The sequence below is a fragment of the Pleuronectes platessa genome, chromosome 1 (genome assembly GCF_947347685.1).
Source record: "Pleuronectes platessa chromosome 1, fPlePla1.1, whole genome shotgun sequence".
NCBI lineage: Eukaryota > Metazoa > Chordata > Actinopteri > Pleuronectiformes > Pleuronectidae > Pleuronectes > Pleuronectes platessa.
This window is the reverse complement of record NC_070626.1, coordinates 29,328,784-29,346,214: the sequence shown is the minus strand read 5'-3', so window position 1 is coordinate 29,346,214 and position 17,431 is coordinate 29,328,784. Positions and strand designations below refer to the sequence as shown.

Here is a 17,431-nt window from a genome sequence, read left to right as displayed (position 1 = left end):
AGAAGTGTTGATGTACCAAAAGGACACAAAATGGAAGCTGACTTAAAGCCTTTTCTCAATTTTCTTTCTGAAAATCAACTAACAAAGTAAAGTACCTCTGAAACTAATTGCAGCAAAACCAAATTAAACATTGAATCATGTGTTTTTCTTGACTAAGCCATCATCACAATCACTGCTAGTATTGTTCTCTCTGAGGAGACATAACAAGCACAGCCGAACGCGACGTGTTCGGGCCTTTCCCGGGGAGTTTTCGTAAGTGCTTCGGGGGAAGTGGAGAAAAAACATAAAACTTAAGTAGTAGATGAGGCAAAGAGACACACAGGATGCCATAAAGTGTAACACTTCAAAGAATTAGCAGTTTGATAAGCTTAACGAGTTATGAAATCAATGAAGTGAATCAGAATGAATTTGACTCCTGTCCAAGAATGAATAGTTAGAAAACCAAGAAATGAAGCATCGGATTTTTCATGGTTATGACATTTCTAGGCCACTTTAATTTTAGTTATGCAATTTCAAGTGCATGCTCAGTTATCGATTAAATTGACCTACCTTTTTGGAAAAACTAAATTCATGCCCTTTATGTGATGATGCACATTTCAAGTGGATCGGAATGAATTAGGAGGGTTCAGAAGTAAATCATGTGTTTGTCTCAGAGCTGTGTCAGCGGTGGTTGTGTCTGGGAGTGACTGGGTTAGCCAGTCTGTCCCTGCAGTGAATGGTGGCTCTGTTGCAGAACGGCGAGCCCTGAGCTGTCTGACTGATCAGGAACACAAGGTCAGCACTTGACGTTCCCTGGACATTGTCTTAGTTTTATCTCAAAGCCTCGTCCTCGTGACTCAACACTGGCAGCGGCTCCACATTTCTGCTAGGAGCCTACATCTTTGAGGGGGTCAATGGCTTAGAAAGGAAATGCGTAAATGGGAAAGCTTTAGAGGGATGTTGGCCACACTCATTCCCTGTCAAGGACAAACCTAAGAATTTACTACGGGTATCTTTCAATCACTGAGCATTTAAAGATTAGGGGTTTTGTATTAGTAGGAGTGTTGTGCCAGGATATTATAAAAGCCAGTCCAAAATGTTCTGCATGCATATCAAGTGAGTCTGTTCATACACCCTCCCCAATGCTAGGCTGGTGCCTTCCACCCACTACTTTACACTGTTCTAGTACAGGACTAACAGCTCTTTGAGTAAACTGATGTTAAAAAATTCATTTAATTCGACACTTGACCGGAGAGAGGGCATTTTACACTCCAGCTCCTCTGCAGAGAAACCGCTCCCGGAGGTGGATGACAGGTACAACATCCACCCATTATCCTTGAATACAAAGTGAGGTCAGAGGCAGTTCAAGGGTAATGGGAGCGTCCGTCTGCATTCCAGGGCTGCCTCTATGTTGCTTCAGTGGTCAGACAGCCAGTGTTTGTGAGTCCCGCAGGCACATGATCCCTGCATCCTCCTCTGAAGGGCAACAGGTCATCTGATGCGGTGAAAGGGTCAGGGGAAGGAGTGAGGATGGACAGAGCTGAGCGCCGAGTTCCTTTGCAAAGAATAGCTGTCACCAAAACCCCCTGTGGCAGGAGCAGGAGGCGGGGGGGGGGGGGGGGGGGGGGGGGGCTTGACACCTTAGCTGAAGAAAGACAGAGTGAAGGGGGAGTTACAGTAACTGGAGGGCACGGGGAGAGCCTCTCAGGCATCCAGTCTACAGCGAGACACTGACTCTGTTTTAATAGTTGGTTGCATTTTGGTTCCAGGTGGATTTTTTTTAGTCTAATAAATGTTTAATCTAATCTTTTTAAGACTCTCACTCTTTGTTACTACACAAGACATTAAGGCAGCTATTCAGCTAAAGACAAATAAAGTAATTGAACAAACTTAATGTAAGAAATTTTAGAAAATGATGGGGGGGGGGAATGAGGTGGCCGTAAGAATTTCGGTTCTTGAAACATGTGTCTCTTGGAAAGTTGTTGAAAGTTAAAACTAAAGAAATTTGATATTGGATTTGAAATAGATTTTGATTTGGTTAGATACTGGAAACAGATTAAATCAAATGTCAATAGCTGCAGTGATGAAACCAACGCACAAACCATTAAAACGGTGGTCCCAGAACTCCCTTCGCTGTGCTCTCACTGGTCAGACAAAACCGTGCAAGCATTACAACTAACTTCTACTCAGTTTATTACATAAAGGGAAGTAATAAAATGTTATCACGTAAGCTAATCTCAGTTAGCATTATGTGTATTCCCTGATAATCCCAGCGCCACTTAACTCATTGACAGAGGGGAACCTAGCAGCAGGAACAAAACCTTACGGCACAATGCTTGTTGCACTCAGTCTCCCAGGCCTCCCTCATAAATCAATGCTGTCCGGCTTAGGGGGAACCAGAAGAGTGCCAAAACTAAATCCAATTATAAAACGGCTGGCACCACTCAGCCGGATGACAGTGTCTACCTGAACCCCTGGAGGTGCCAGCTGCAGAAGCGGCGTCAGGGTAGAGGAAAATCAGCAGAGGAATATCTGATTGTTTGGGAGTGTGTGTATTTGTCACAATGGACAGGGTTAGTTGGGTGGCTCCTGGTTGGTGTGTGTGTGTGTGCTGGTGTGGCACATTGCCAGAGGCACATATCTGAGCAGAGCGCTGTGGGCGCCGGGCGCCAGCTGAACCTTTTTATTCCAACCCGCTGCTGCAACTGGCCGGCAACTTGACTGCACCCTGGCACCTGTCTCACAGACACACACCCTCTCCACATGAAAATGCACACATCAGAGGCGAATAAATGTTGCATGGTAGAGACTCACATTTGAGCTGCGGCACCTGTCACAGACTTAACATGAATCAGGGTGTAAAAGTTCAGAAGGGAGACAGCTCCGACGTCCTGAAGCCACGAGTCGGGATCTTTCTTTCCCTGCTATAAAAACCCATCTCTGTACTGGGACAGCAGTGGTGAAGTACAGCTTCAACTCCAACCAGTCTTTAGCAAGAAGACAAACCTCTGTGCAACCTCTGAGTCTAACCATGAACCGGAGAGACTCGCCTATACACCGACCTAAAATTAATGCTTTGACACTAAAAAGGGAGGTGCCCGAGGAAGAGTTAAAAACCTTGAAATATGCTTTTAGAGCCTCATGCATCACTCTCTGAAGCGAGCGAGAGCCCACATATCATCCCCATTAACAGCCATTTCAGAAGCGAGTGTGTTTTATGAATGCTGCTTTAAAGTGTGTTCCTGCCTCCCTGCTTGCAGCCAAGGTTACAGGGATAATTTGAGCATCCAAAGTGGCCTGCAGGGGGAAAGATAGCCAGAAAGGACGCTGGCTGACATTGTCAGGAGGTAAGTGTGCCTTTGCTGTCGCATCTATACATTCTACAAACTGGCTGTGTTAACAGACTACTACACATTTCATTAGAAACCATCCTACAACTGACAAAATGTTTTATGTCAAATAAAAAATTTTGACGCTGCCAGACTATTGCAACAGGCATTCGAAAATACCTTTTCGACGTGGATCATAAAAATCTGACGTTCTCTAAATCACACGCTGTCACACGCACATCACTTCTATTACTGTTATAAACGTCCATCAATCGTTGGACAAATGCCGCGCTTGCTCTGCATCAATCATTTTTCTGGCAGCGCTAATCTGCATTTGTCAGCAGTGCAAATGTAACATGCTCGCCTCCTATCCTATTTGCTTTTCCAGGGTGGACTCAAGCATGAAATCATAAAACATTTAACAAAAACACAAAACAATCCTGTCTGGATCTTGAGAGTGTGCTGTTTCATTTCCAAACAGTAAACAGTTTTGCTCGTATGAACTGCATATGAATGAAACTACCAGGACGGTTAAAGAGTGGCGGTGACCAAGCCAGTCTGGAACGCTGACCCAGCGTTCCAGCCCAGTCCATCCCAGTCCAACCCCAGCATGTTGCTCAAGCCCACGGAGCTGTGTCCAGGTCTGGCTCTCATTTAACTGTGCCCTAGATTTCCTCTCCCTCCCAGGCTAACACCTGGACAGAATCTGGAAGCAGCACCCGTCTCCCAGATCTGGACAAAAAGAGCCAAAAAAACATCCCTGCCTTCTCTAATCCCGGTCACCTCATAATTTTTTAGGACCAATGAGCCCAGTCAGCATCTGCCACCAATGCAAAGTTATGAGAGAGAATCGAGGCTGTCTTTGTCTAATCAGGGAAAGGGGGAACAAGAACATGAACCCAAACTCAATTTGATGCTAAATGTGGGTGTTTGACATGTCTTATATGAATTCTAGGAAAACTCAGGTCAAACCTTTACATCTAACTTACGTCTTCTCATCTTTAATCACAGGCAAACACACAGTATGAGTTAGCTTTAGGGAAACCCAAGATCATCCTGCCTGCTATAGGCTATCCCACAATCCAAAGTATGTATGTATCCATATATGGTCACATTGCATTCCTACAATCTATGACAGTTATATAAAGTGGACACTTATGGCCTAAGTCTCTGTAAAATGCCATTTCAACACAAACAAAAAATTGCATAACCCTTTTTTTGAGAGCCCATTTTGGGACCCACGTGTGATTTAGAGCAAGCTTTCTAAAATAAACGTGGGCTAAATGAAAATGAGGGCGATGTTCTTTCAACGGACTTGCCCGCAGTAGTCGGATTTGTCTCTTGATGGCCGATACAATAACTTAAGTAGGCGCTTCTCAGAATAGAAGCCCCATAGATCAACCACCTCGCAACAAAAGTGGAAAATCATGCTGACCCAATTAGTACCGACTCTCAGCAGATTATTGTTGCAGCCCACTTCAGTCGAGGCAAATTGCTCCCCTGATTCTGATGGAGAGAGTCTTGTTGTTGTTATTATCTTTCCCAGAGTTTAGCCTCGAGGTATGAAGACTAACTGTGGCCCCTGGGATTGGTTACCATCCTCCGGCAAAGTCACTGTAACACCGAATCACTCATTATTCATCCTGCTCTCCTTTACCTCCTTTTCTCTTTTTCTTCCTTACAGCAAATCCCTTGCTTCTCTACCCATTCTTAAAGCCTGTTACAAATGCCCTTACTTACCTCATTCACACATTCAACATTCAGGCCTTTCCAAATGCATTTAAAAGTTGAAATTAAACAAAAAAGATGTGCAGTTCTTTGTTTTGCAAAGACATAGCCTCCTTTATTCAGTTAGGATTTGTTTTCCTTCTGCGTTTTATACCATTATCATCTGATCTGAAAATTACAACCCCAGATTCGGATCTTCACTAAATCGAATCAATCAATTGTGCGACCGAAGGTTACAGTAATTACAGCGTACCTTTTGAAGACCAATCAAAAGTTCAAAAGAGTCTCAATCTGGTAAACATTCCTTAAGTTCACATCGTAATCACAGTGCTGCATTTAGGTCAATTTGTGCATGTAATGATGACAGGGGAGTCTGAGATAAATCAGACATCTGAGTGCAGCCTAGCAGATAAACAGCACCGGGAAAAAAATAAATAAAGCTTGTTTGTAACAGAGCTTCAATGCATGTGGTTGTTTGGCAAGAGAAGACAGCCATCAAGCCTCTTTCAAACAGAACGATATTGCCTTAAATTATGCTTCCTTCGCCCCAGTGTGTGATTTTAGATCGTGCCGGTGTCCTGGGATCGGTGGTATGACGTGTAACCCGACAGCATCTATCACGTTCCACCATTTCCTCTGCTCTGTGATTTTCCATTACTGCCAGGAAAAGTCCACAGGCCAACGAGGTGGGTTAAAGATGCAACATTCCCACCTTGACCAGGCTGTGTCAGAGGGCTTTATATTCCCCACTAGGGGCGGTAAACAAGCATGAGGACATTTCATCCTTGCAATGTTTTAAAATGTTGGCAATCGAAAAATCATGCAATTTCAAATGTTACGAGAAAAGAGTTCAAATGATTGCTACAGCACTAGATCCTTCATTGATCCCTCAACTGTTCTTTGACCCTTTGCAAAAGATAGTTCTCTGTTTTTCTTTGTCAATCGAAAGCACAGCAATACAAAACACTGTCCACTCTGCCTTATTATAAACTCTGAGCCATAAAACAATCATGACCTGTTTTACGGCACCAGCTCTCAATCCCCGCGCCGTGGACTCAGCCAGCCACGGCCCTTATCAGGCACCGCTGAGCTCAGTTCTATTCTGAAGGTTGTGTTATGAAACACTGGGTGGGAGTTGTAGTATTATACATAGCTGCCTGCGTAGGCCAACTCTTTAATCAGTCACTATAATTGCTGGGATGGACTTTGAACCACAGACATATTTGTCTCAGCTTTTCATCCATAGCTAAACAACTTAGGGAGAGGAAGGCGGCCCAGCGCTCGGGCCCCTGCATCTCACGGCTCCTGCCTCGGCCCCCGCGAGCAGCCAAGCATGGAGGAGCAAAGGAAAGGGGTCACAAACAGAAGAAAGTGTTTTGGCTGAGGGTGGGACAGAGACGCGAAACGGAGGGGGTGGAGTGCCTCAGAGAGAGGGAAGAAGGGAGAGCAGCGCCGGGGAACAGAGGACATGATGGTACACAAGTCCCCAGTGGCGGATTGAGTGCTTTGTGGAGCCCAAACAGGGCTCTCCTCTGAATACTAAGACCTTTCACAGAGGCAACTGTGCTACAGAGACGCAACTCCAAAGCCTCTCCTTTGAGGCCCCGGCAATATATGGGTCTTTCAACTGCTTGTGCAAGAGGAGGTCTAATTAGAAGTCGAGGAGATTTGGGGGGGGGGGGTGGAGAAGTGGTAAGGAGACGAAGAGAGGCAAGGAGGGGTGCTTGATTTAAGAGGCCATTGTTTTAACAAGTACATTCTGCCTCCCCCTGCTTGCTCCTCATGGCCTCCCCTTCATATGCCCACACTCCACAGAGTCAAAAGGCGGCGTTTAGCCCCAGTGAACGAAGAGGGGCTGGGCTTGTTTTGACACTTTGTCCTCCTTGGCTTCTGTGAAAAGGCCTCGCTTCTATGGGCCACTCGAGTTCATTAGGGAGTGCAGCGCTTTCAGTGGCGTCCCCATTCCTGCTCCAGGCCTCAATGGGGCCTCCAAAGCCCTCCACTGTTTGTTTAATAAAGACCCTCACCACCTCCACAGCTACCACCTCCATTTCCCTCATCACAGGCCTGGGCTGAGTTCGTGCCAGCGGGGTAAGGGTCCATTCAAAGAAAATGGTGAAGAAGAAAGAGAAGGAGGAACGGATGAAAGGGAGAAACATAAGCATGAAGACACACAGCGAAGAAGAAAGACATGGAACAAATATTTGTTTTCCACAGGTACAGTGCTTCAACCTACATCGACTCGCTGTGAGGCAATTGCACTTTCTCAGGTCAAGCATTGTGTGTGTGTGTCTGTGTGTGTGTGTGTGTGTCCAGAGTCGGGTTTCAGCTCTCACACTTTCAGGTGACATCACCGTGCGTCAGTATCGAGGGGACAACGTTGAGCCCTGTCACTCTAGAAGGGCACAGGAACACTGAGATCACACAGGCCCCGAGCGGATCTCAGCTGCAACTGTGTAAAAGTACACAAGCTACACTCGAGATGATGGCTAAATGCAAAAAACAGGGCGAGGGTCCAACTGGTAGCGAGCAGCTAGTTAGCTATGGGATCGAATGTCCCAGTTTAGGTTTAACCAGAGGCACAGCGGTACCTCTGTTGTTATCATGAACTCTGGACAAAGGTTATGTTTTACAGTTGTATGCATAGGATCTAGGTTGTGTTATGAAACGTCTTAGTCTGGGTACATGCTAGTTCAGAGCTGTGACTCGAACAGCAGTGACACAAAGAGAGAGCTGAGTGGCATCTGGGATTTAGGCAAAAATAATAGTGGGTTGCAAAAGCAGAACAATTTAGGGATGTTTTGCAAGTTGTAAATACCTTCAACCCAACTGTTGAGTAAAAATATGATTGCTTCATAATCAGAAAGGGCATGAGTCAGTTTGGAATCATCTGTCCATGTGATCATCAATCAGTTTATTAGGGGATTATTAAATCCCTGGTGTTTGGTTGTTCTGAGTTTGTTTGTGTAGCTTAAATACATTTTTCAGATAATTTAATTATTGAAGCCATTTATTAAATCAGAAATGCCAAAATATTATCTGGTTGCAGCTTTCCAAATGTGAGGATTAATTATTTGATCTGCTTTATGAGTATTTTATGTTTGGACTTAACTAACGATTGAAGATATCCCCTTGGGCTGCAGGCACCATGAATAAACAGAATCAGTTGATAAAACAAACAATATTGTTTATCTTATATGTCTATTGCTTGATGAAAGATTAAAACCGCACCAAATGTTAGGAGACTTCTTCTCTGACACGATATCTTCAATACCAGACACATGACGGACACTAGCCTTTGGATGTTGGTGTCACATTAAAGCCGGTTTTAATTCCATCTGTGCCTCCTACTGGTTTCGACAACTTGAAAGACATCAGATCTGCAGCAGGTGCTTCCCTGCAGTCGTATAGGACTCCGGGAAGTGTGGGAGGGGGGAAAGGAAACACCGATGCACCATTTGCTCATACTGTACGTGTGATCAAAAAGTCACCCGAGTCCGTGCAGCTGTTTTCCTTCAGGGCCGAGCAACGAGCCAACGTCAGCTGGTATGTAGACAGCAGCTAAGAATGAGATTAGGATGAGAACCCTGGACCCCCTGGCCGTCGTCAGCCACTAACAACTGATCGGATTTCTTTAGCTCTTGCTGTAGAAAACCTGTGTAAGTACACCACTGTGCCAAATAAGAACTGGTGACTAATGAATGTGTTCTTAAGAGTTGTTTAAATTGAAAATTATTATTATCCTAGGAGATCTTACAGGAAATCTATTTGCTGATGTGTTGCAGGGTTTAATGCTCACCTGTGTTCAACGGGGAGAAAGTGTGGGGGGTCTCAGTCAAATCATATCACACGCTAATCTTACCTGAAGCTTGAGAGAGAAGCTGTGTATGTGTATGTGTGTGTATGTGTGTTATGAAACAGGCTATTTGTGTATGCCGGCATGATGAGGGATGTGAGGAGCCATCACTCAGGCACCTTTTGGAGGTTATCTGAGAGACAGCTGCAGGCCCCCATCTGCAGGACCCCCACTGGAGAACAGAGAGGGTGGGCTGGACGGGTTGAAAAGATGGTGACCATATGCAGCACGGAAGAGTTACTGAGCAGAGGAGCAGCGATAGGATCAGGACAAAGGGACGAAAATAAAAAACAATCCCACATGAGGATTAACGGCAGCTGTGTGGCCCAAAAAAAAAAAAATAAAAAACTAAAGCACACCTGAGAAATGTGTTGCTAATCGTGAGAGGTTCCTCTGAGAAGTTTGCAGCTCACTCTGGCCCCTGAGCTCGAATCGGATTCACAGCAGTTGCAATGGATTCCAACGAGAGTCACAAAATTAAAACAACTGTCGCGTAATAAGCTACTCGGCCGCCACACTGTTCCCACAGACAGAACCTCAGACAACAGAGGTTTACATTCTGGTGAAGCAACAACTGTTTGGAACTCATCATTCAAGAGAGGAGGGGGGTCGATAAATTATACAGCAGCAGTTGTCTAAGACATTGAGTGTTTTGATGTCGTTTTTGGCCACGAAGACAAATGTGAATCGAAGCTGAAGGAGGAAAAAAAAGAGGATGCAAACTTTATAGGCAGTTAGAATGTGTGCATGTGTGTGTGTCTGTGTGCACTTGGGGCTGAAGGCGAATTTTGTGTACAAAAGAAATCAGGTAAAATCAATTAGCAGACAATATCTCACTGTCTCCTTCCGTGATGCGACATGGAGGGCAGAAAGCATGTATACACACAAACACACACACACACACACACACACACGGTCTGTGAGCTCAGCGTATTGAATGAGGCCATGTCCAGTTGGGAAAGAAGCCTCTCTGTCTCTGTAGTTATTTATACCCTGAACTCTCACCCAATCTGTTTTCTGTCCCTGACAAGAGAAGGACAAAGATTTGAACGGTTGTCCCTTCTTGCAGACCTCACAGATCTGTTGGTGTATTTAGGTTTTTGCATCAATCCACCATTAAATGGTTAAGTCTGGAGAATTGCTATATTTCCATCAATAAATCCCATGAAGAGACCGAGAGACACCATTTCCAACTTCTGTTAAAACTTTCCTTTGTGTGTTTACTCAAAGTATTGACACATTTTTTTACCAGTTAAATTTATGATGCAACTGCTGCCATCCAAAAAGAAACTTCTACACAAGTGTATGTTTTCGTTTCAGAAGACGGATGAATTACAGCCTATTTGAGCATAAAACTTTCAACTGGCCATTCATTACCAAGATAGATCGGTCACGCCCTCCCCCCCCCAAAAAAAAAGATGACAAGGGGACGACTGTCCTGCACTGTAAAATTGTTCAGATGTTTCTGTTGCCCAAAGATGAAAAGTCATTTCCAAACCATATGTTTATGTGTGTGGCCCATTGTGCAGTTTAACCCATTGGACATGCTGGAAATATGGCTGCCCCCCCCCCCCCCAGCTATACACTGAACCCTGGCCTCAGACAAATGTCCTCTTTTTTGTCAGGCAAAGAAGCAGAGACAATACATGAGAACAAGTGTCTTATATTTAATGCATGGCTGGGGATACATTCGGGGACGGATAGAGATCTTTCATCACAACAATCTACTGACGCCTCAATCATTCCACAGTATTGTCTTCTTTCAAATTCACGAAAGATTCATCAACATCCTAACAAACTGTCGCAGTGAGAGAGGAGTGGAGCCACTGAAGAATTAAGTTACTAAGGGTGTGTGTGTCTATGTGTGTGTGTGTGTGTGTGTCCTTCAAACAGTCTTTGTGTCCCTGCCCCCACCCTGGTTGTGCTCAGACAGCAAGTCTCCAGCCATGCTTATCTTTCTGTCCTATACAGCAGACCCCCACTGAGACGGGGAGTTTATTACAGTCTCCAATAATCTCCAGCCCCACAGGAATTCTCATTCCTACTGGATGACCTGCAGAATGACAGCCGTCCCGGTGAACGCCACACCTCTGCCATGCCATGGCCTAGATTCATTCAACAAAGTCTTAAACGTGCTGTGGCACATTAGTTTTGCTTGGAATGTCACCGGGGATGTCACTTGACCAGCTTGCACACTGAAGGCACATCTTTCTAAAGGGATCTTTCTTTGAGACCTTTGTTTGCAAGCATCAAACGAGAAACATGTTTGTAATACTTAATACAGATCTTTAAGAGACCATTTTTCCCGGTATCAGCTACAGGGAAGAATGATCTGCAGATATACAGAGTTATTCAGGTTAATGGTAAAAGTCTTGCCCTACAAGCTGAACCACAGCTGCCTCTTGACCAAATGATCGTCTATCACTAGAAAAACTATAACTGTGACATAAGTTACCCTAAAAGTTTGATTTTCATCCGTTGTCCTCAACCAACTTTTAAAATGCATCTTGATTATTTTTGCCCTAATTTTGTCATAGCTAAAAAAGCACTTTTAAAATTTCCTGAAACATCAGGTCAACTATGTCCACTGATTTCTAACAAAACCTTCTAACCCCATCACCCATTGGCTAACACACCCAGGTCCACCAGTGGTCGACTTTGTTTGCGTGCTCCTGTGCTCTCAGAGCTGACATCTGTGACATATATTAGCGCTGTGAACATAATTGAAAAGGGCCCCGGGGCCGTGGCATCATGTTCTGAAATCAGAAACGACCCCAAAGACGAGAGCCCGGGGGGGGGGGGCTCTCGCAGAGGAGGCCCGACTCGCGAGGAGAGAGTCAGGTGATTTATAGGAAGGTGGAGAACAGGAGTAGGGGAGCTGGGGGGGAGGGGAGGGTGGTATGAGGTTTGACATTTATCCATATGAGAATGTTGAGGGGGGGGGCTGAGAATCAAGTAATCATAGGTTACCTCCACTGCTACCTTGGAGGTGCAATTCCATCTCCTCAGCAGAGACACACAAAGCCCAGTGGGGGTATCAGGTGGCCCACTCTGCCTTCCCCTGGTGCAAGCACAGGCCTGGCTGACACCAACCCAACCAGCTAGACCAGAGGAGGGCACACACAGATTTGTTTCGGGGCCACAGAAATCACAAAGACTCTAATGCAACACAACAGCTCCAGTCTCAGATCCGTCAACGAAACGTTCACCTTCCTCCTCCTGGAGACCCTGAGAAGCTTCAGCCTCGACAGGGACGTCACCACAGTGGAAGTTGAATTTGCCAAAACAATCAAACTTTGCCCGGAGTAGAGACAAAAGGTTTTATAGACGTGAGCCTCGGCCACATCCTCCGAAACAACCTCAGAGGAAAGTAACGTCGGCTGCAAAGTGGAGTCGCTACCCAAAAAAACTCTTGTCTTGCAATAAATCTGTCTGCGGACCGATTATTCGGAAATATCAACATTGCAACGCCATTAAAACAAACACAATTACACCGGGGACACTCAATCAAATGCGGTGTCTGGGCTATTTTTCTAACACAAAATCATAAATTTACATTCTAATGCTACACACAAAAAGAAACACGCCTGCGGGTTGTTTAAAAAAGGCCACTAGCGAGTGTGTGTTAGTCCTAGATGGGGAGAACAATGTCAGGGGACTAATCAATCCAACAAGGGGATACATGCGGCAGGGGAAGGGCACAGAGGCCGGCAGCAACCTGAACCACGGAGCAGGGAGGCATAATGAACACACTACCCTCCTCCCCACCCCCCCCCCCCCCCCTTTAAAGCCATTTCTCCTCCCGCTCTCTCTTGGCTTATATACTGCTCTCTGGACGCTGCTCTCACACATGCACCAAACTCCAGACATTGAATGTGAGAACCCAAAATGTCCAAGTCAGTTTCTCGGGACACTTTCTGAGACTTTTACTGCCAGCCCCCCCCCCCCCCACCCTAATAAAATATCTGGAAGGCGCCCAAGTGGGCAAGTTGAGTGCTATGCGACAGGCGGAAAGAGGTGCCGGAGGAAAAAAGAAAGAAAACGAGGGAGCACATGAGGGACTACAGCAGGAGAAACGTCCAGAAGATTAACAGCGAGTGCGTAGTGACGTCGATGGCATTTCTAAACATTGGAAGCACGAGAACAAGGATGGAATCAGTCTGAGGGAAAACAGTCAAACACGCTGGAGATGCCAAGGATGAGATTGGAGAGGTCTGAGCGATAAGGCCCATTGCCTGGTTCGATGGGCTGTAGGTAAGAACCCGGTGGAAATCCTAAGTCCTCCAGAGATCTCACGGACGCTGACAAAACTCATCTCTACAGTTTCCACAACAGCACCTTTCAAACACCTTTATCTTGAATGACACAAGAGTCTACTGAAAGTAATGATAGTCGTTAAAATAGGCCTAATTCCCTTTGCTCTTTGTTTCAGGTGAGAAGAACCGTTGGCCTTCTAAAGAAGGATTTAAGCCATTTTGTGAGTTTGCCAAACATTCACCATCTCAGACGTTAAACTCTGTTGCTGCTTTGTATCATTTTAAATCGACTATGTCTGAGTGTTTGGTTTTAAGTAAAGCAAAACAAGCTATTTGAAGCTGTAACCTTGAGTTCTTGGAGAACAATGGACTTTTTTTTATAATATAAATAATCACATCTTGCAGCCCACTTCTCTCCATTGTATTTCACTGTCAACATTCCCTTTCTCTCTTCCTCTTCTTTGTTTGGCTGCAGCAGATAAAACCAACCGAGTCCATTCAGGAGAGGAGGTTTATGTCGGGTGGTTGTGCGACTGTCAGAGTCACACAGCGGCGCCGTCTCATTTCTGTCCTGCAGGACAGGGATCCTCATTTAGGTTAAGAATTGCATCCCGAACCCATCGGTTTATGGATTTATCCGTCAGTGATGCTTCACTATAAATACCAAAGGAGTCAGTGGAACAATACCAGAGGTTCTGAGTCCACGTGTGAGTCTAATCAATAGTTGATTCGTAAATGAGGAGGGTTCAGTGGGAGACGCCGGAACGGGTGAGGGGTCGCGTTGTCCCACAGCACATCATTAAACTAAGTAACACACTCTCCAGCACGCCATTAGTCCAACTCCAGCCCATTACTGCAATGCTATTAGGCTGAGCTGAGAAAGCATCTTGACTTCACACACACACACAGACAGAATGGAGTCTCTCTCAAACACACACACACACACTCACAGTGGAACTAATAAATCGTAGCCCTGGGTCGTCTACTGTCAGCTGGGACCGGCGGCTGCCCTTTACAATGCCATTTACTGTATACAGCTTATAAATTATAGCCTTTAACACTATATTCACCCGTCCGTTAATCACATAATGCATCACAGTACAAGCAAACAGCTGTTTTCAGACACTAACTGCAGAAAATGGCCAGAAAATTGGGTTCCTACGCAGATGAGACAGGAGATTGTCCGGGTCAGACGTGTTCACGACAACTGGAGGGTTTCAGGACGATTCAGGCGAGGGGTAGGCGTGGGTAGAGCAGCAGGCAGGGGGGGGGGACGACACACATACAAATTCCCCTACTGGTGACACCAGTGTGTCACCAAACGCTCTCAAATCACCCCGGAGCAACCCACGCTGACATTTGCCTTCTCATATCCGGCCTGAACCTTTCGCATCTCGAAAATTCATCTTTGCTTCAAAACCGCTTAGTCCATTAATCGTTTCAGGATATAATTATCTAAGTTGTGTGTTTTTTTTCCATCCATCGTGGACTTCCCCCCCCCCAACCACTGGATAGCTGTGGTATGAGGTCCTGTCTTTGAGAAGCACTCGCTCTAAAATAAGATCATCAGCACAAGTCTGACTGTCTGTGTCGCACGAGGCTTTAAAATAAGCTATTTGGGACGCTTTTCCATCCCGACAGAAATACACACCTCTGAGAGAGGGGGGGGGGGGCAAACTTAATTGCTTTATGACAGAACAAGTCCATAATCAAACCAGCACGGCCCCCCGCCCCAGATAAAGAGAGGGGGGGGGGGGGGACACGTTGATAACTACATCTGAAACAGCTATAGATAGTACGTGGATCATCCAGGAGACAGGGAGGAGGGGGGGGAGGGTAGCTTTTGTTTTCAACAGGGGATACTGAACGTTATCTGGGTGACATTTTGGACACGGCCCCCCGGTGACATTTAGGAGATGTCACAATTACAGGGGCCCGTTTTTTTTTTTTTTTTTCAGGCCCAACAGGCTAATTACTGATGTGACTTCTCCCATCCTGTCAGGTAGATCTTCTCATGTCATGTGGAGAGGCACGGCAGCAATGTGAGTTTGTGCGAGTGTGTGAAGGTGTTTGTATGACACTAAACCCAGTGTGTGTGTGTGTGTGTGTGTATGTGTGTGTTGAAATAGCTGCACTAGGGTCGCTGCATTCCAGCGGCTGTTCTGACATGTTGTAAATACAAGGTGTTAGAGAAAACATGGGAAGGGGGTGGTGGAAATCTCTCGGACCTATTACAAGAGCTGCTGGAGGGGGGTGGGGGGGGGACACAGGATGTAGGTTATCATAGATCAACAAAGCAGCTCACCTGCAGTCAGAGCACAGGGCTGGGATATTTTTAAACTGAACAAAAACACAAGGGGGCCGTCCAATATCTCCTCGGACTTAGAAATTCATTTAAAAACCAATTATCTGCAGAACAGAGATCGACTGAGAAAGTTACTACCACACAAAAAAAAAAGCACAAAATCAATGACACAACTCTCTCATGCATTTTCTAAGAGAGGCAGCAGAGGAACAGCTGATTCCAGATGCTCAGATTCGCGAGGAGGTGGAGATGTGACAGAACACCGGGGCTGTGCAGCGCCCCCTTCATGTGCATGCACACAAACCTGTATCTAACACAACCTTCCATAAAACACACACACACATACAATCCTAATTCTGCCACACACAGCATCAATACACCCAACCCCTAAAAAAAAACCAAATGGTGCAAGTCCAGATTCAAGTCAACACAATAACCTTCACGAGAGGCAAAATGTAGAAGTAACACAATTCTATTAAAACCAGTGAAATAGGAGGAAAAGCTGCAGTTGTGGGATCATTGTGTGCAACACTTGCTCGAGCATGTTGTCAAACAAGATTTAGAATCACACACATGTTCCCCCCCGTGCACTTTCCATTTCAACCCCCGTGCGCCGGGGAGGGAAACTTCTGAGTTCACCCGTTTGATTTGTGCGAGTCAAAGCACCGCAGAGCTGAGGGAGGAGGCAATTTAAACAAGAAAACAACAACAACAACACAACACAACAACACTTCTACTTCTTCTACTACAGCCACACACACCGGCGGGGCACGCAGGCAACAATATGCCCCGGTTTCAGCTCCGGTCCCCGGCGGGGGAAACGGACATTTTCTTACCTGGAGTGTGGTGGAGCAGTAAAGTTACCAGGGCTCCGCACAGCACCGCGGCCAGCTGCATCTTGCTCCCCGCGTTTCGCTCTCTCTCTCCGGGCTTCTCCTCCTCCTGCACCTCCTCCTCCTCCTCCTCCTCACGGGTAAGTGTTAAACGGGCTTCTGGTGTTTTTTGGTAAATAAGAAGAAGACGTGTATTCTTTTCACAGCATGTCTGACTTCTTCTTCTTCTGGTTCTTCTTCTTCTTCTTCTTCTTCTTTCCTGTCCCCCGGCCTCCTCCTCCGCCTCCTGTGTCCGGGATAAGGCGACAGACCCCGGGTAGAAAAGTTCACTCAGCGGGGAGCAGCTCGGCTCCGGGCTCCAACATGTTGTGATCCGGCTGCGGAGGCTGGAGCCACCAAAAGGGGCTGTGGGTCGTACCAAACGCGATCTGGAGGGGTGCACACTGTATCCACCGCTGTGTTTCTATGCGAAAATAGCATGATAAAGCAAAACCCACCCAATTAAATGACGTATTATTTATTTTGAATAATACAAATAAACTCTTGTTGTCCGTGTTTTGCTATTTTACACGTTTTGTCCCTCTTGATATCCACAGGCCACCCCCATCCTAAATGAAATGGTCTCAAATCAAAGCTGCGGTTGAGTCATTTCTTTAGTTACAGTCTTTTTAAAAATGGTGAAGGTGCAAACATGTAACATATCGATGCTAATAATAATGTAACTTATCTTAACAAAGTTACAAAGTGCTTCACTAAATCAATAGCAAGAAAATGTAAAAAAAATGTACAGTTTAGGAGCCAAGATAACAATAATAATAACTTACTATGGTTGAGACCTAAACATAAAAATGATTATTATCGTTCCGAATATTATAATTTTTTCTTGAGATACAACTTTAATTCACTTGTTAAAGCAGCAGGCAGGACAGACTGAGGTAGACAAGAGAATTAAAAAAGGCAATATAATAAAAATACAAATACAAACCATGTACATCTTATGCACCTTTCACTATGATATTATTGTTTTGTATAGAAATGTACTTGAGCAAACTGTACGAAGATGAATACTGTGTTTGAACATTAGCATAAGGAGATGGTGAAATAGATTTATATGCAAATCTAGACTGCTTATACCTATGTAGGCA

The 17,431-nt window shown here is 45.4% G+C and overlaps 1 protein-coding gene across 1 annotated transcript in view; it reads right to left on the bottom strand.

Annotated features, from left to right (window-relative positions):
- Positions 1-16,641, bottom strand: part of lrp4 (low density lipoprotein receptor-related protein 4) — a 99,358-nt gene extending 82,717 nt beyond the window's left edge. The window contains exon 1 of the mRNA XM_053423752.1: positions 16,290-16,641. Coding sequence (XP_053279727.1) covers positions 16,290-16,350 — 61 coding nt within the window. The 5' untranslated portion in view covers positions 16,351-16,641. The remainder of the gene's footprint in view (positions 1-16,289) is intronic.
- Positions 16,642-17,431: the final 790 nt, after the last annotated feature.